The sequence below is a fragment of the Indicator indicator genome, chromosome 13 (genome assembly GCF_027791375.1).
Source record: "Indicator indicator isolate 239-I01 chromosome 13, UM_Iind_1.1, whole genome shotgun sequence".
Classification (NCBI taxonomy): domain Eukaryota; kingdom Metazoa; phylum Chordata; class Aves; order Piciformes; family Indicatoridae; genus Indicator; species Indicator indicator.
Window position 1 is genome coordinate 340591 of NC_072022.1, and position 20003 is coordinate 360593.

At 37.5% G+C, this 20003-nt stretch overlaps 1 protein-coding gene across 2 annotated transcripts in view; it reads right to left on the reverse strand.

The window, feature by feature from the left end:
- Window positions 1-20003, reverse strand: part of PER2 (period circadian regulator 2) — a 40270-nt gene that overhangs the window by 18335 nt on the left and 1932 nt on the right. The window contains exons 3-11 of one of the 2 annotated variants that reach the window (XM_054386300.1): window positions 18838-19091; window positions 12075-12549; window positions 11518-11586; window positions 7983-8137; window positions 7360-7481; window positions 5792-5993; window positions 3988-4039; window positions 2458-2600; window positions 2066-2144 (exon numbers count right to left, since the gene is read on the reverse strand). In XM_054386300.1, the coding sequence (XP_054242275.1) occupies window positions 2066-2144; window positions 2458-2600; window positions 3988-4039; window positions 5792-5993; window positions 7360-7481; window positions 7983-8137; window positions 11518-11586; window positions 12075-12448 (1196 nt within the window). In that variant the 5' untranslated portion in view covers window positions 12449-12549; window positions 18838-19091. Of the gene's footprint in view, window positions 1-2065; window positions 2145-2457; window positions 2601-3987; window positions 4040-5791; window positions 5994-6743; window positions 6759-7359; window positions 7482-7982; window positions 8138-11517; window positions 11587-12074; window positions 12550-18837; window positions 19092-20003 lie in introns of those variants that run through there. The other variant, XM_054386302.1, reaches the window with a different exon arrangement.

Here is a 20003-nt window from a genome sequence, read left to right on the forward strand (position 1 = left end):
AAGGGCAAAGCTCTTCATTCAGTGATCTTGCCATTTGTGTTGTGTACCAGAAACAAATGAACTGGAGGTGCATAGAGAAAGGAAGGATTTACACTGTGCCATCAGCATATTTGAACACACGAACCCACCCTGCAAAACTGGCTTGGAGCAAGTGTGGGAATGATGGAGAGAGAAACATCCAAGAAGGGGCAGAGCTATACTGAACTAAACAATTCTTTTGTCAGCTTAACCTCTTTAGAGAGACTGTGTAAATCATACAATGGAAAACCAGTTTCTCAGCTTTATGCTGTCTCCTGTCCTGCAGGAAACCTTCATACTAAGCCATGATGTCTGTGTAGGTTAGACAAAAATAGCTGTACCTTGGAGTCCAAAGGTATCCTCACTGATCAGCTACTGTTACCTTCTAAAGCCATCTACAATAGGTACCTTTTGATATTCTCATTCAATAAAAACCATGTGTGCTGATGTGCCTGACCTCTCTACAGGCAACTGTCTCAAAAGTCAAATGGTAACTTTTTTACCTTATAGACTACAACTTAGCCATCCTTCCCAATAACCTCCTTTCCCTTCTCTCTCTTCTGCAGTTAAAGATTTCGCCAAGAACAGCATTACCTCTTCAGAAAGATTGCTACCGAAAACCAGAATTGGCCATTGTAATGCTACTCTGTCTGAAAGTTAACGTCGCCATCTAGATCTACCAATAAAATGTTAGCGTTCTTAAAACGCTTAAAAACAATAATCTCAGCAGTCAGATGCTACTACATAGCCAACTTAGTTGTCACTAAGCATATTTAAAGAAAAAAAAACACCATGTAGAACATAATCAGAAACCATCATGAAGAAAAAAACAAAAAAAAAAAACCAAGTAAAACAAGCAAGAGAAAAAGCAGGAAAGGGAAAAGGTTGGCTGGGTCTTCAACATGAGAATAAGTGAATTCTCTCATCAAATCAAGTTTTCCAAGCACTGCAAAACACAATATTCCAAACTGCATCCCTGTCCTTAAAAGCTTGTTGTGACTGTCTCCTGAGCCAGATAGGCTTCTAACTCTGAAAAAGTATCTCCTGTTCTTTTCACAGACCTCACATTTCCATCACCTAAACATCCTTTGTAATGCCCCAGGCAAAAGCATTCCAGAAGACAGGATTAATGTGTTAGTTTCTGAGCCTCTATATATGCCTTAGGAGCACAGGAAGCATTATTTGTTTTCACTATAAAATGTAAATACTTCATCCAATCAACTTCCACGACTGGCAAATCAATGCAAAGTCTTCATCCAGTAGAATCTGACCAGCTTTTGTACACAGACAACAACAGCAAGAACTATGAAGTGTGTAGTTTGAATGGAAACATCCCTTGCTGTATCTGGGCCAGCAGAAAGTGACAGCAGCATATTTATTATTAATTCTAAACTTAAATCCACAAAACTAAAACTCTTATACAGGTAATCACAGAAACATAGAAGGTGGGGATTGGAAAGAACTTCTGGAGATCATCTAGTCCAACCTCCACTCCTAAAGAAGGGTCACCCCAAGCAGGTTGCCCAGGATCACAACGTCTAGGCAGGTTCTCAATCTCGCAGAGAAGGACACTCCACAGCTTCTCTGGGCAGCCTGTTCCAAGGCTCCAGCATCCTCACAGGGAAGTTTTCCCTTATATTCAAGTGAAATTGCCTGTTTTCTAATTTGTGCCCATTGCTAAAACAGACTCAGGTCCTCACAAGCCTCTCCTTAAGAGAGATTGTTAGCACATAGAGCACAGAGTGTTAGATGACTGTTAGCACTGGAATTTTCCTGACCATGAGTTTCATTCATTGCATTTATGCCCAGGAATATGGAAGAGCTAGATAGCAGGCAAATAGTTTTCCACTTAAATACCACAGTGTAACGTATTTTCACACTTAGTGAAAAATGGAGAATGTACTTCTAGAGTTAAACACTCTTCAGCAGCCACATAAATAAAGATGTCTGTATGGGGATAAAAAAATTAATCCTGAAAATAACTGCGAAAATACTGGAAAGCTTGCTTATCAGTACATCGAAATAACAGTATCTTCTTCTAAGTTACCTTTCGTCTACATCCTGGAACAAACAAGTCGGTGTGTGCGTAGTTGTAAAAATTCTTTTGTCAGGAGGAATTCTGGGTGCTGAGAGAAAAATAAAAGCAGATTAACAAATGGGAATTTTGTATAAAATACTTCAAGATGCATGCTTCTATTAAATACTAACTGTAGTCTAAAAGCATATAGGAATGCAGGTTGCTATCTCACAATCTCTCAGTAAGGGCAGAGAACAGAAACGATTAGCTTTCATGCTTTCACTTCGATAAAACTTGAGACCACTGACAGCCAGCTTTTTTAGGCTGAAGTTCAGTTGAGACACCACATGGAAATTCCGGTATCAGAACACAGAACAGTTTTTATTTAAACCACACTAATCCTTGTGTATTCAAAGAATTACCTTCATAACCAGAATGCACTTTTTCTGCAAGCAACACACAGCAAAGTTGGTCCTCTGCTATTTCTGGATCTTGCACTTTGATAAGGTATGGAGTCATCCGAAACGGGTGATAGCAAATTTCATTTTCACGCTCCTTTCCTGCGCTAATAAATAAGCAGAGTTGTTTATTTCAACAGTTTTATCTCATGCTAAACAATGTTTCAATTTACCTATTGTAATTTCCTCATGACACAAGAACTGCATGATAGATAAATTCTTAAGTGCTGTTTTAGAAGCTTTCTGAATTTTTTTTTTCCCCTCCTTTTTGTTTTTGGTAAGAGAAGCTAATTCTGATAGTATTTGCATACCAACTGCGATAAAGAATGTTGACCTGCCTACTGCCTGAAATAAAAAGATCCTCAATTGCTTTAAATGGTCATTTGACAGAAAAACCCACCTCCTGTGATAGGTTATTTTGTTGATCCAAAAATCTTGGTTTGTGACATTATACCCTTTGGAGGGATGAATTTATAGCTCTATTTTATGCATATTGCTATATCCCCTCAGTTAACATATAGACCTTCCTTCTTTCACTTAGTATTTACTCCAATTTATTAAGAATGAAGACTCAGAAATTCTTACCTATAGTAACTGTTGTTTACTCAATAAAAATTCAAAATATAGTAATGAAAATAACAACCATTTACATAGATACCAAAAATAAATAAACCATAACAAAACAAACAAAAAAACCCAGAACTGAGTAGTGGGCTTTTGTATTAAGTTTATAACTGGAAAGCTTTATAAAAATAAAAGCTTTAGAACCAATGTTAGTTGGATCAAAACAAACAAAAAAAAGTCTACAGTAACACCAGCAGTACTTCACAATATATCCAACCCAATGGCTCTGGAGTGGTACATTGTTTAAAGTTTACTCATACCTTAATGACAAGTAGTTACTCCACAAGTAATAGGATCCACAATTTTTGTTTTCAGAAATGCTACCAGTAAGGCAATAAGCAACAAGAAATTAAAATTGCACAAGAAAGGCGTAAGTAGCCAGCATTTCCTAAATAAAAGTAACTAAATGAAGCTGGAGTGGTAAAAGAAAAAGCATAACCAAAAGGAACTGTAACATCTATTGACAGCAAGAGACTTGTTACCTTCATGTGTCTTTCTCAATGGGACATTTGATAAAATTTAAGATTAGACCTAAGTCTTTTAGAATGAAAGACTCGTAGCAGGTGCTGAATAGAACAGTTCAATTGACAAGACCACCTTCCACGGCAGTAGGAAGATACCTTATCAGCTTCCTTTGTTGTCCAAAAGGTCAATATTCACACATTAAGATATAACTTCCTGAAATGACTTTGCAGTTTTTTTCTGTAGCTTCTAGGAGTTATTCAACCAGAGGACATGTGTTTTTGCCATATGTTCACGTTATGGAAAAGTAAGAAACTTCCATACCATAAAGTTCTTATAAAAGTCAAATACTTTTGTAATGCATACCTTCATAATCTAACACTAAGCTTTATAAAATTTTTGTCTTACCTGATACGACAGAAAAAAGATTTCTCTTCCATGCAGTCCTGAGTGGAAGGCTCTAGAAATAAACATATTTCATAACAGGTTACAAATTATAGAATTACCACATTTAAAACAATTTTTCCTTAAGTGATGAAGACGTTTACCTTCCCTGAAGTCACCGTATTTGCCAAATGCTGTACTTTGTAAATAACCAAATCTGAACATCACTCACATTCTCAGGCTGGCAAGTGAATCACAGCTGCTTACCAGTTAAACCTTTTGCCAAAACCGTAACTAAACAGTTCTCACAGAATCATAGAATGGTTGGAAGGGACCTCCAAAAGTCATTTAGCCCAACCCCCTTTGCAGGAAGCAGGGGCATCCTCAACTAGATCAGGTTGCCCAGAGCCCTGTAGAGCCTCAGTTCAAGTATCCTCAGGGATGGGTCCCTAACCACATCCCTGGGCAACCTGTTGCAGTGTGTCACCACACTCATGGTAAAGAAGTTGTTTCTAACATCCAGTCTGAATCTGCTCTTCTATAGTTGGAAGCCATTGCCCCTCATCCTATCACTACAGGCCTTTGTAAACAGTCTCTCCATCCTTCTAGTAGGCCCCCTTAAAGTACTGGAAGGCTGCTATTAGGTCTCCCAGGAGCCTCCTCTTTCCCAGGCTGAACAAATGCAGCGCTCTCAGCCTATCCTTGTAGCAGAGGTGCTCCAACCCCTTCATCATTTTCTTGGCCCTCCTCTGGACCCACTCCATCAGGTCCACGTCCTTTCTGTATTGAGTGCACCAGACCTGGATGTAGTACTCCAGTTGAGGTCTCACCAGAGCAAAGTGGCAGAATAACCTCTCTGGATCTGCTGGCAACACATCTTTTCATGCAACCCAGGATGCCATTGGCCTTCTGGGCTGCAAGCACACACTGCCTGCTCATGTCCAGCTTCTCATCCACCAACACCCCCAAGTCCTTTTCCGCAGGGCTGCTTTCTAACACCTCATCTCCCAAACTATTGGTAGTGAGGATTGTTCCAGACAGAAGTCAACATAAGGTCCCTTCCAACCTGCTTTATGCATACATTACTTACTATGTTTATCATGAATTGTTTTTTTAATTAAATATGGTTCACACTGACTTAACTCCACAGACTTAGCATGCAATGGCATGACAAACATTTAGAACAGACCTTGAATTTCAAGTGTTTGTTTAAGTTAGTTGGCAGCTATTTATCAGTTCCTAACAGCTGTAGCTACACTAGTCAGATGGTCCTCCCACAAAAAAATATCAAGTGCTCCAAGATGTCTGATCCTTCACCATTAGCATGCCTAAAATAATTTTCCTAAGGCTAAAGGAATAGATATTACACTTGGTGAATGCACCATGATGGTAGCTAAGTACATCTTTCTACACTAATCAAGACATCTAGTATTCTAATCATAACCATTTTAAAAGGAAGGAGGCAGAGTATTATACTCCTCATATCTGAGAAATGGAATTTTAAAGATAAGGTGTGGTCATTCAATTGCTGATAAGAGTGGAAAGCAAGCACTGTTCATCATGAACACCTACTTTGTTTTCCTTCATAATTAGATGAAAAAGACACAAGAATCAATAAACAATGTTATTCAGAAGATTTTTAGCAGGCAGACAAGCCTTGCTGATTTATACAAGTGTATTATACATCTAGTATTGTTCAGAGACATTCCAATATCTGGGTTACACCTTCAAAAAGTGATTGAGAAGGATGGGAGAATATTAAAAATCCAGTATGAGTATTCTCATGACAAAGGTGGCCAGAGTAATATCTGCTGTTGACACCACTCACCAGCTCTATTGCAAATATTCCATGATGGTAATCTGTATGGAGTAGTAGAAGTATAGAATACACTGACATCCTGTGGTGCCAAGAACTCCACAAATTTGGCATTTTTAAAATAACCTCTCTTACAGCGGAGAATTGAAGCAGCTTGGTCAGAGATGTACAGAATTTTCCCAGTAATCAAAGAAACAGCTACAGCAAACATATCCTAAAACAAAAAAATCTCAAATTTAGACAACTTAAAACATTCAATTCAGTATGCATCAGAAGAACACATGATACAGAAGCATGAATTATCTCTAAATAAAATTAAGTATTAAAAGGCACCTATTTAGTCAGCAATAAAATACAACTAATCTGCTCATGAAGCAGACAGGACATTTTTTTAAACTATGCAGTAAGAGTTACACACCAGCATTCTACGAGGCTACAAGCTCTAAGTATCATTGCCTAAAATTTTATGATGCCAAACAAATTTACTAATTAATAATCAAAGAGCTTCCAGCTCTAAAAGTTCACATTTCCTTTGTGCTTGTTACAGGCATGTTTTACATTTATAAAATTCAACTGTTTTGTGAAAGACTGAAAGACTGCTTATGTTAGCCTGGACATCCACTGCAAAATTAAAAAGTGCTCTAAATCACTTGGTAAAATAATGAGTAGATAGATGGGAAAAAAAGTCCCACACAATCACACACACTCCACTTGTACCCCTTTGCATTGTTTTCGTCTTGACAGAGACGAGCTTCCTGCGTCACAACCTCTAGTGCTCTACCCACTGACGCTATCCACAAACTTAAGAGCTGTTGTCAGAGCACTGATTTCACAACCTCCAATGCTTCAGATCAACTGAACAATGTTTATGGCATTTGGCTGAAGTTATCACTTGTACTCTAGACTTCCTATTTATTTTACTTAGTGGGCAACCTTTACTATTCATGGATACAATGAAACTCACCTACTTCAAGCTAGGGAACATCCCCCATCTATGCCATTATTTTACTGATTTCAGAACTTCATACATCCAGGCAGAGGAAAAAATATCATAGTGGGAGGTAGTTTAGTAAGTTTAGAGGCAATTATTTTTTAAGAGCTCTTAAAATATCCATAAAACACTGGGAACATGGAAAATAATAATTAAAAAATCAGACTATTATTTTACTGCTAAAAATTATGCTGATAGTCTTAGCTGTTCTTGTCTCCTTGAGAAGACAGTATCATTATAGCTCGTGGATGCTGAGGTACACAATCATACCATTAGTCTCTAAGCACAAGGTACAATTCAGAGGCTCAAGTTGTTCAGACTTATTTCAGACCTAAGGAAAAAAAAGCTTTGATCAAAGTGCTATTGCCAAAGCCTGCAAAGGCTCAGAGTTTCTACTCAGAATCCCCTGGAAGGCAAAAGCCAGCTTCAGCTCATTGGCCTGAGTACCAATTCTTACCTTGTGGAGGGAGAAGGGGAAAAAAAAAAAAAAACAAAAAACAAAAAACACACAAAACCAAAACATGCCCAAGAATTCCATTTCTAGGAAACATTTTCTGTACACACTGCAGACTTGAGTCACCATACTCACGGAATTTTTCATGATGTATTCTGAGGTTATAGTCTCAACTTCTTCCACTGTGTAAGATGACACATTCAGTCCAGCAGGCTGGGATTCATTAATCATCAACAGCTGGTAATACTCCTCATTGGCTACATGAGAACATTAAACAACTTATATTCAGAATTTAGAAGCTCATCAATAAAACATCCAGCCTGGAAACAGTAAATAGCCAAAATCTTCCATGGCGTAAGCACAGAATGGTCAGTAGGGAGATTCTGGTACTACTCCAAATTAGATCCTCCTCAGTAACCCAAATGTATTTACCCATCTTAAGATATCCATGTATGTGCCATCACATACTTTGGTCTGTTTGGCCTTCAAATAGCATGAAACAGTAAATAATTCTAAAATTCATTTTCTAACGCAACAAAATATCAGTAAAGTATCCAGCCTCTAGAGAGCTGCTTTAGCTTCCAGAGAAACAGAAGTTTACAGACCTAACAAATGGGAACACCATGAAAACATCCATTCAGAGAGGTCATCAAATGTAATCAACTCAGCTTTACAAAGACAACCACATTTAAATTTCTACTTCAAAGTGTTTCTTTAATCCAGGTTGGTATTATTTAGGTAGTAGCACACTTGATTACCTTTAACTTGTTTAATGCTTTTGAGGGCATATTTCAACGTTGTTAGGACACTAGATTTGCCTTTAATTCTCTTTTCAGAAGGAAGGTGAGCTTTTAGCTCTTGCAAAGTTTTCAGCAATTCCTTTTGTGTTTTGGCTTTAGTGGACTGCTCACTACTGCAAGATTAAAGACAAAAAAAATAAAGTTATCATTTGGATGCTTGAAGTGGCACAACATTCTCACAGAAGCCCAAATATACACTGTATATGTACCTAAATTTGTACAGCTAGACACAGTAACTTTTCCAGCATTAGCAGCAACATTCAGAACTTACAATAACTCATAGATTAGTCAGAATAATTTAAAATGAAAGATTTACCACCACCTGAAGTATTATTGTAAAGCGTACTCTGTAGGTGCAACACAACATATACGCAAGCACCATAAAACTTTTTTTTTCCTCCCAGTCTCCCTCCTCCCTTTTTAGTGGCATCTTGCTTAATTACTTTCAAATTCAAACTCAAAGAAACATTCATGGATTTCAAAGGAGATAAGCAGGAGGTCCATTCAAGTCTTCACCTCCTGCTGCAGCAGGTTCTCAATAAGAAAGATCCCTGAAAAGGGAATGGCAGTGGGAGAGCATCAAGTTAAAACAAACCAGAGAAATCCTTGGAACAACATATCCCAGTTCACCATGGCAATACATTAAATAAGATAAGGAAACTTGACTAAATGTAGGGTAACCAATCAGGAGGCTGGGGACAAATTGCCTTCACATTTCTTGGGTCCATGTTCAGAAGTGCTGCCTCAGTATAGGTGAAACTACAGAGATCTTCCGGCACTGGCAGAAATCTCTGATAATTATTGCCTGCCTTTGCAGTTCCTGATATCTCTTCCCATTATTAAGAGGTGCTGACAAAATCAAAAAGGAAAAGGAGGAAAGGGATAGGGAGGATAAGAAAGATGGAAGGCAGGTGGGTAGGAAGCAGTTGAAATGAAAAATCATTTTGTCTTTCTCATTGGAGTATTTTTTTTAAAAGCTAATCACTCACAACAATTAAGAGGATTACTAGAGCTTTTCTTAAACCTTCCTGAATATAAATTCTCTCTCATCAAAAGGAAGGTCTTCCCTTACCACCTGATTGTCAAGGCTGGTAGTCTTTAAGAAGTCAACCTACTAACTACTGTAGAAAGAATAGTCTTGGCAACTGCACCATCCTGTCTCAAGAGCTCAATAGAGTGGCTTCAGCTTCCAGGTGACTTTCAAGAGCATTTCTGGATATTTTCCTGTGAAGTTTGTAAAGCATTCCAGATACATCAATCATCTGACAGGTGTTGGGTGTGTTTCACCAAAAATGCTTGGAAAGTGATAAAGCTGACTTGTGCTAGAGAACACATTGGTTTTCATAGTGTGTAGTGGTGTGAGCAAGAACATGGTACTCAGTCAGAGCTCATTTTGTACTGAGAAGTAACAGCGCAGGAGAAGACAAAAGAGCAGAATACTCCCTTAGGAAACATTATGTTCATGCTGTATATTAAAATCACATCTACCATGTGGCTTGACAGTCTGGACTGGGCCTTGTTAATACAGGAACCTTCTATGTTGGCAATAGGGAAGAAGAGGGAAAAGATTATGAAGTAACTGAACATACTGCTGGTTTTGTACTCCCATGAGCATGCTTCCTGACAGTGGTCAGATTCTTGCAAGAGAAGAAACCTTTCCAAATTAGCTGACAGCAGCAGCAAATATAGAAAACAAGCCTCCCTGGAAAATGTTACACAACTCAAAAATGTTTTTCCAAAGATGAGTAGCATCAGGCACAGTAGCCAACCACAGGGAAGGCGTGACTTGCAGAGGACAGAACAAGCAATTCTATATAGACAGGATCTTTCCTTTTTTTTCATGTGGACAGTGAACTATAACAGTAGCCACAGGTACTAAACTAAGTGGTTACTGAATCCAAAGCCCAGCTTTGAGTCCTTGACTCAAAGACTAAACCTGCAGCTTATCAGCCGCTTTTAGTCTTCTCTTTAAAGACCATTCTCCACCTATCTTCGGTCTCCCATTCACAAAAGATAACCAGGTTCTGCTATGTAACTCTTTATCACTACACCTGACAGCTGGGGAAGACACTGCACCATGTGGATTCCTATTTATTTCTGAGCAGAGAGCTCTTACTGAAATTCAAAATAAAGAGACATCAGAAAAACAGAAATAACTAACTCCCAAAAACTCTTGCATTTAAGAAAACAGAATTAGCGGGAAAGGAAGATTAAGAAATGCCTCTGGTTCACTGTCTTTCACACTAGTTTCACACAATTTCCAATTGAAAATACAGCATGGAACAAGATCTCCAGGTGCCTACAGGGCAGACACAGTTCACCAAATGGTGCTAAGGAATAATTCTCATTTACCACTTCTCTAGGAACTGCATCAGATAGGAACATTTTCAGGTAGGTACGTGTATACAGATGTCTTAACGTTATAGTACGAGATAGCCAGATAGCTTTGATCTGCCCAGGATTAGGGTTTTTTTTCTCCTGATCTGAAGACAACTTCATAAAAGCCCCAAAAAATACAGCAGGGCACTCACAGGATGTTAGGGGTTGGAAGGGACCTCTGGAGATCATTGAGTCTAACCCTCCTGCCAGAGCAGGACCATAGAATCTACCACAGGTCACACAGGAATGCATCCACATGGGTCTTGAAAGTCTTCAGAGAACAAGACTCCACAACCTCTCTGGGAAGCCTGTTCCAGTGCTCTGCGACCCTCACAGTGAAGAAGTTCCTCCTCACGTTGAGGTGGAACTTCCTGCGCTGTAGTTTATATCCATTGCCCTATCACAGGGTGCAACTGAGGAGAGCCTGTCCCATCCCTACTGACACCCAGCCCTCAGATATTTATAAACATTTATTAAATCCCCTCTCAGTCTTCTCCAGTTTCCAGATTTGAGCTTTCAATGCCACCAGGTTTCTCAAGGCTATCAGGGTCAGAAACAGTTTATAAAGAGTGACTCTTGCAGCTGATCTTGGCTTATCCTTACAGACTTGAGGCTTGAATCCTGGTGAATGGAACACAGAAGAGGTAGATGAAATGGCTGCTGGACATCAGAACACATCCAGCTCAATGGGTGAATTCTGATGTTAAAACTCTAATAGGCTGTCCCCAGGCAAGGGCTTCAGACTATATTCTGAAGAGCAGAAAATGTAAAGAAAAGCTTAAAAAAAAAAAACATCAAAAAACCACTGCAGCAATATTCAAAGTGAACCACAGAAAGAAAATTATGGACTTAAGCTACCAAATTAAAACCAAGTAAGACAACTTGGAAGGTTATCACACAACTTACATGGAACAGCAACAAAAAACCTCTAAGTCAACCAAGTGGTTAATAGGACATGCTACTGATTATGGTCAGGAAGAGAATCAGAGTTCTTGCATACCCCTTCAAGTTTAGTCAATGCAAAACAAAAAAATCCCAAATCAATACTGTTTAATTTCCAGCATTTAGCATAAGATACATGAAAATTTCTGAAAATATATACACATTAATTTACCTGCATCCACTACTAGACTGATTGTGTTCAGAGTTTGCAATCATCAGACTAAATGCATTTGAGCTTGAACTAGAACAAGGGAAGATAGAAAGAGATTAACGTTAATACACCTAGCAAATAACTTTTAACTTGACTTCAACTTTATATTTCCCTATGAATGACTATCTAGAAAAAACAAACTCCAAAAGCTTCTACCTGGTACAGCAAGTAGAAACCACAGCTGTTACCCATTTGTCTAAAAAGGTTCATCTTACTATAGCTTTGCATGCTAAGCACAGATGCATCCTTACACATACATGTAGACCAATGCGTTTTGATATACAAAGTAGTTGTCTTACCAAAAAAACAAATATAAATAAGGCTAAATGCACAAAGATAAGGAAGATTAAAATGAAGCTGGCCTCCCAAAACTCCAGAGACCTTCTCTTTATGAATTATAGTATTTTACACATTTTAACACTCAGCTTCAATCTGAAGATACACTCTGTATCATAATTACTATCCAGAAATTAGCCTTTAGTGACAAAAAGTGAAATTTATTTAACACTAGCTACTACCTTTTATGACAGTCTGAAGATTCCATGAGCATTGCTGAATCCTTCCCATTTTCATCAGATTCATGGCCATGAGAATCATGCCCACTCGAGTAATTTTCATTTGTGTCATTTCCACTAAAGTCATTTCCACTGGATCCACTGCTCATTTCAATATCTTCCTGAAGAACTTCATGAGAGTGTTCAGGCTTTGTCTGAATTTCTGAGTCTTCAGCAATCATCTGGCTATGGTTATTTGCAAGTCCAGAATAATCACTCATTTTCTGTTGCTCTTTTATGGAGAACGATGAAGAAATGTTTTCACTGATACCAGGCTGCTGCTCAGGGCTCTGCTCCTCAGTGCTAGAGTAGAACCCCCTGAACTTGATAGAGTCCATGGGACACTCATTAGAAACACTGCCAAGATCAAGAGCAAATCAAGCCATATTCAGAATTTTCTCTCTGGACAAATTCTGTTTGGAAGTACAGACCCACAAATCTGAGGAGGAAGGGAAGGAAGGAAGAAAAATAATTATTGTTTTTTGTTTACCACTGCTGACAATCTGGAAATCTCATTGATTGATGAAATCAAGAATGGTAAATTATATTCATGGTTAATATATTCATCATTTGAGCAGTGAAACGTTTAAGTTAAATATAATTGCAAATCTAGCAGTGTTTTACTGTGGAAACGATAAAGTGGAATACGTGTGAAAAACTCCTTAAAAGCTTAAATATTCACTTAATACTCCACAGTTTTACTCCCTGGGTTTGGACAACAGCTGTTACATTTTTCAGTGATACCATTTTACTGGCTTTCAGTTTACCCTGAACAAACAAACAAACAAAAACAACCAACCACAAAACAAACAAACAAAAAACCACACACATAGAAAAAACCCACAATCAAACAAACATTTCTTTTCAGACACCCAGACATCAGATTCCTTATTTGGTTTGAAGGTTGTTTTTTTTAAATACATAGTTTTTTTCTTTTAAGATCACTTTTGTCATTTTTACCAATTTTTCCATTTCTGTCTTTATACAAGAGCCAAATAGGTAGCTAGACCAAACACACAGAAGATACAAACCCACCTAAAAAGATTAAAGCACAAGCCTGAGAATAATTTTATCTGCTGATTACCACTACGTCAGAGAGGGAGGAATCTTCACTGTTTAGAAAAGTAGGCTTCAACCAAAGCAAAGACCCCTGCTTTTAAAGCAAATTCTAATGCACCAGGCTCAAAATCAGTGTACACAAATTAATTAAGAACAGAATAATACTGAAGAGTCATCAACGCAGAAGTACTAGAGGGCAGGTGAACTTTATGAATAAAATGTAGTTATTTCACCTGACTCATTTCCATCTATTTCAGCAATTCAGAGACAACAATATTGCAAAACCATGAACTAAGATTCTCTGTAATTCATGATCATGAAAAAATAAAGGTTGTTTTTAAAACAGAACCAAGCTTGTTCCTTTAAAATAACTCAGGATTACTATTGTTGCTATTCCAGAGGTTTATTAGCCAAAGTCCATGAAAAAAAAAATTCTGCAACTAAGTTTTGCCAATATTAACTGCAGCAGCTTTCTTTTAAAGACAAATACAGTCTGTAACAGAAAACATTAACTTAGTATTTATTTAAAACAAATTACGATTCAACTTCCCTCCTCCCCCTTCAAAAAAATATTGAAACTATTTCTTACCCTCCTAATTGCTGTTTTTCCAGACATTTTACATTTATTTTCAATTTTTCAGAAGAAAATGCTACTCGTCTCCTTGTTTGGCCAAAGTAATATGCAAGATATCTGTTTTCATTTGAAAAAGGAAGTGTAGTTTAAGGACATTCATTTAACCTATCAGTAATGGCATATTAATATAAATAAATAATTTTCTTTCTACAAGTTTATTCACTATTCATTTTAGGTTGTTATAACAAAAAGCCTCTTTGGGTAAAGTATAATATATTAACATTTCACTTTTGCACATATTCACTTCAGGTACCCTAATCCATACAAGATTCACATCACATTATGCTATTGTACTGAACAGTAGTATGCAGGCAGTGAATTACACTTCTGGAACTGTGAGGTTTTTTTTCTGGACTAAGTAAGCCACTTCTATCTTCAAATTACATAACTGGAACATGCAATAGAAGACTATTTACTGTTAGATGAAACTCTACTATTATTTCACAATGGCACAAACTCTGGTGGTCAATGATTAACTAGATCAGACACTTCAACTCCTATTTAATCTTCCTGGTAGACAGAGCTCACACTTTCACTTGCCTTACTTACCTAAGGATTTTAATGCAGTTTTGTCCCTGCATTATACTCCACTCATGCTCCTAATGAGCCTGACTGATCAGTGGTCCCTATGTCACCATTTGCAGTATCATGGCATAGGGCCAGTCATGACTGAAAACATCAAAGGGCTCAGGAGAGCCACCCACAAGAGGTTGCCACAGGGAATACTTATGTGGACAGCACACAAGACAAACCTCCTGTCACTGTAAAGGTAAGGAACATTTTATAAACACACTGATCCATTCTCACCCAGGAAATGCTCTTAGCACTACTTCCAAGTATTACAGAAATCAGATCATATCTGGTGAAATAACTGAACTTACTCTCAAGAAGCCATTTCTGCTGTGTCATCTGTATTGTTATTTCTAAGAAGGAATTGAGGTTGTAAAGTTCTATAGAGGATTCAGTGAGTAAAGGTACTTCAGCAACCAATTCAGCTAGCAATGGGAAAGCTTTCTCTCTTCTCTGTGAAGATTAAAGCTAATTTTGGAAGATTATCCACAGCATTTTGTCCACTTCAAACATCCACATCAAAATTACACAAATTAACCCTACTATGGTTAAACTGAAGCTTTTGGGAAGAAAGACAACCACAGTATCACCTGAAAAGGAGGTCTGACATGCAGGAATTTAAGGTGAAATCACACATTCCTCATACAATAGTCTGTGCCCAAGGCATGGTTTTCCTCCTATTTTTCTGATCAAATGCTACTTAGAAAGAACTTTAGATGCAAGAGAGAAACATCTGCCAATGACTGAAACAAAAACATCTGGTAGTAAATTATGCTACACAATTTCTTTAAAGGCACAGAAAAAAGCTGTCAAAAAATGAAAAAAAGGAAAATAGCAACCTAAATCAAGTTCAAGCTGCTATACCAAAATCTCTTAAAGGAAACTATAAATCGCTATTAGTAGGTTTAAAAGCATGAACTACCATAAGACAGACTTAGTATAGCCCTAAACTCTCTAAGTAGCCCAATATTACAGTAAGACATATATAGGGGAAATTGGGCTACTTATGTGCAATGGCTTTACCACAGCTTCCCTACTCTTAATGCAAACATTGTATATTTCAGTCTTCAAGCACTGCATTCTGAAGCCAAAGAGTATTATACATGCCATAGTATTTTCAGCCTCCAGAATTATCCATGAATATTTTTTTGGAACAACCTTTCCTTGGAAAATTATTTCAATAAGGTCTTTTCTGTAATCTTTGGATGTTTAAGTGTCAATGAAATTGTGACATAGCTAGCATATAGTGCCTTCCACCTTGAAATTCTGAGCTGGTAGACCACTGAAGAGTAATTTTTTCCCCATCTCCAAATATCATCGATCATCTCACCTCATCTCTTCTTTCCCTGACACCTAGGCTAGCTTCTGTCAGGTATTTGTAAGAAACTTCAATAATGCCTTCCTAGAAGGGAGAGAATATACAAGCTATACAGTAACTTTTGAGGAACGTCCTGTGCTTCTTAGAATAAGAATTGAGTAACTGAGTAATGGTTAAGATTTCAGGGGTTTAAAAATTATCTTTATTTTAAGCAATGAGCACAAGAGAACCACCAAGAGAAAAGAAATAGGTAATCACCTATAGGAGGTACCACCTGAATTTTCTTCCTCTTAAAACCTGTCAAGAACATGTCAGGGAATGCCTAAGTTGTGTCACTTATCTCTAATTAGCAACATGCCAGATCTTCTGCAGTTCTGCCCATGGCATCTATACAATTCCTATATAATTACATTACAATGACTACAATTTGGAAGCCAAAGACAATAGTGCCAGAAACAAAAATTAGTATCCCAGTAATGCAGAAGACAAGTTTAACCTTTATAAAGGTCTTTTTCAAGAATTATCTCAACACCTTAAATGGAATGGTGTCCTTAGGAGTAGATTAACGTCACTGAAAGTCAAATCTCGCACAAAATTTCTTGTTTCAAAATCTCAGAAGCTTCAGTGCAAAAGGCACATACCAGAGTAAGGAATACAGGAAGAACAAATAAGAAGAAACAAAAAGAAACTCCAACCCAAAACATGATAGACTTCCAAGAGCTCTGGGCAAAGAGCAGAAATGTTTCCAAAACAAAAACTTGTGTAATAACTAAAAAGCCAATATCCCTCAAAGTAGTAGCATTAATAAATGCCCTAAGTTTGGAGATATTTTTTCAGAGATTGGAATAACTGAAAAAAGAAGAGACTGACAAGTTACCCTACACGATGCTTTATGCCTGCAATTTTAGATGAGAAGTGATGCATCTGACTAGATTTTCCTCTCAGACAGAGGAAGACCTTAAGTGGAACATATGCATGCGTACACAAGCACCATGCAAACACTTCAGGAGCACAAAGGGTCAGTCACCCCAGAGAGATTAATTAATATTGAAGCTAAACTCAGTTGAAACACCATCATAAATTGCACTTATTCACCCCAACTACAAGCTTGAATAGATTTCCAATCAATTTCCAACAAGAGTAAAAAGGTAAAAGCTAGCAGGCTTTCCCAGTCTGACGCTCTCTCCTGTTACCACAGCTTAAGGAAGGCTACTGCATGTCTTACCAGATTCAGTAAGCAAGTGTAGACAGAGGAAGAGCTCTTTGAGGTTGAGTAAACTAAGCCAGTTTTTTCTTAATTTTCTGCTTTTTCTAAACTTTTATGAGAAGTTGTCTATTTTGACTGATTGAACAAAAATTTTTTTGAACTTCAAGTGACACTTAGGCTTGATTTTAAGGCAACTGGCTCACAAAAAACATTCTACTCTTCTCAACAGAGCAAACCTCCCAAAAGCTGCCCTGGCAAAGATTAGAAATCCTTAAGATGTTGATGCAGTATAGGAAAAAGGCAACATAACTGCACTAATGACAAATGTAGGCATTAATATGCCAGGCCAGATGTGCAGAAAGTGTCTTCTGATTATTCCTTAGCTATAGTACCTTTGTTATCCCATAGTAAGGCAATGGAAGCAGCCTGAATCTTGCAGCCCCAGATACACACACTAAAACACGCTTGAACAGTTTTATGCTTTCAAAAAATTCTCCTAAGACAGACTGTAGAACACCAAGGAGGCAAACTTCCTCTGAAATTATGGCATTTATACACATACAATAAATAAATCTTGTTTCATCAGAGGTCAGGTTACATTCAGAGATCAGATTTTTCCAGATTTCACAGTGTTATCATACCTAGTACCAGCATTTAAAGAATGAAAAACTAAAAATCCAAAATCATGTAATTCAAGAACTGAACAAGAGGTGAAGATATGAAGAACTGAGTGTAAAATTTGCAACTTGTATGAACTTAACCAACATTCCAAACCAGGGCAAGAGGCACATCAGTTTGACTACACTAAGTATGTGAATATTTGGGGACTCAGTAAGAGACAGTTAGGATTCTACTTTACTGAAGATCTTATCAACAAGAAGAGGTTTTAGATGATTGCTTTGCAAAATGGTAGAAGTTTTCTTATTTGCATGACAAATAATTAGCAGGGCTTTAGTTGCATCATGCAGTTTTAGAGAAAATTGAAAATTAACATCTACAATGAATGCATCCTCCCTATGCAATTAGACGATAATTAAATGATTTGTAGTACCAAAATGTTCAGAAAAAAACGTTGAAAAACAAGCAATAATCCAAGAAGCAACTTGCCTACCAACACAACTTCACCGGTAGTAATATTGAGTGCTTCATATCTTTACGGCAAGGGACAGAACAATTAACTGGGGTACTTTTTAGAAAGGAAGAAGACAGACACACACACAAAGATTTCTTCATTTCCTCCAAGACTTTTTGAACTAAAATAAAGGAAACTTTTTTTAATAGATTTCTCATCCTACTGTAAGCCATAAGGTTCACTCTTTTTCTGAACAAGGAATGAAGTGTATGTCAATTTTTTACTTATGTCAGTAAAATTATCTACGTCATCACAAATGTGTCCATAAAATCTGAACTTCACAGCATTTGTTTCATAATTTGTTGATAAGGATTAACCTTTCAGTTCAAGTGACTCCTGAACAGAACTCTGGTTTTAAATGAAAGTTAGTACTATCTTTATAAAGGTGATCAGTGCTTACAGCTGGCTCTTTACAACAGCGGAACTGATCAGGGCATAACCTTGGTTATGAGCCATCCAATTGCCACCCTGAATTTATAGCAGCACCAGTACAGGAAAGAATCAGCATAAACACCAGGACAGAGCCCTTGAATCCACAGCAAGGATGCTTCCAATCAGATTATTTCCTCAGTGAAGAAATTAAAATCTGGTATGGTTTCAGGCTAAAAGTGTTTTAACTTCAAATAAAGTAATTCCCAGTTTATATTTTAAAAAGTAGGTATGAATGAGTATATGTATATGACTGAAAACACAGTTCTAAGATAAAACAAACACAGAACAAGGTATTTTCTGAATAAACTCTAAAGGGGCAGGAGAGGAAGCATCTTTCTACTAACATTAAATGTAACAATTATGCTTGTTTCTTACCTGTTTTTTCTATGAAAAGCTGGTAAAAGTGTTTATCAAGCTCCCTCTCAGCTAGCATCAAAAGCATGAAGTGCCTAGGTCCAGAGTCTCCCACATGCATTTAATCCTTGTCTCATCCTCTTCTACTGGAAATCTTTGACCATTACAAGAGTCCGGACACCTCTATAACTATAAAATATAAAAGAAATACCTGGGCCCCCCAACAGTGTCCTCTTCAAACAGATACCAGAGAGATGCTCACAGTTATGCCATGCCTATGTAGATAAACGTTGGTTAAACATGAAACTGTCATCCAACAGAGGAATCAGATACAAATTTGCATTTTAAACAGTTTTGGTCTAAAGTAAGGTCTTACAGAATTCTTAAATAACAGAATCTTCTACACTAGATAAAATAACCCTTCTGATTAACTATCAGCATGGTACCACACTAAGTATGTGCGTAGTATGTACATAGTCTGCAGGGCTGACACAGCCAGTTACCATGAAGGGCCAGTCTCTCCAGTAAATAATAAAATGCCTGACGTATTGTCGACAGGAGCTCCGAATGCTTAAGAAGTTTGGTCAAAATACCATTTTAACACCTGAACTAAAGTCATCTACATTACCACAGGCTTGGTATGAGCATTAAATAGCTTACTAGGCAGTTATAAAATGTCAATTCACAGAATCACAGAATATATGAGGTCAAAAGGGACCTATGGAGGTCATCTTGTGCAACTCCCTTCAGGCAGTCACCTAAAGCAGGCTGCCCAGGACCACCTTCAGATGACTTCTATATAGCTCTAAGGATGGAGATTCCACAGCCTCTGTTCCACTGCTTGCTCAACCTCACAGTTAAATGGGGAAGGAAAAAAAAAAAAAAAAAGTGTAAAGTGTTGCCTTGTTCAGAAGTCTGTACTAAAAGTCTATCAACATGATTACTCTTCCTAATAAAAGGGTTTCAAGAAGAACACTAGGAATTTCAGCAGGAAAAATAAAATCTGAAAGCTCTTCTCTTAAACCAAGCCTGTTGATACATGCCACTGCCATGTAACACAAAGAAATAGTAGAATAAAACTCAGAAGTTAAGATCAGCATTTGTGTGGCAAACAATTACATCACTAAATGCTTCATTTGAATATGCAGAAGGAATGTTTGGAAAATATCCCAAGCTAACCATTTTGG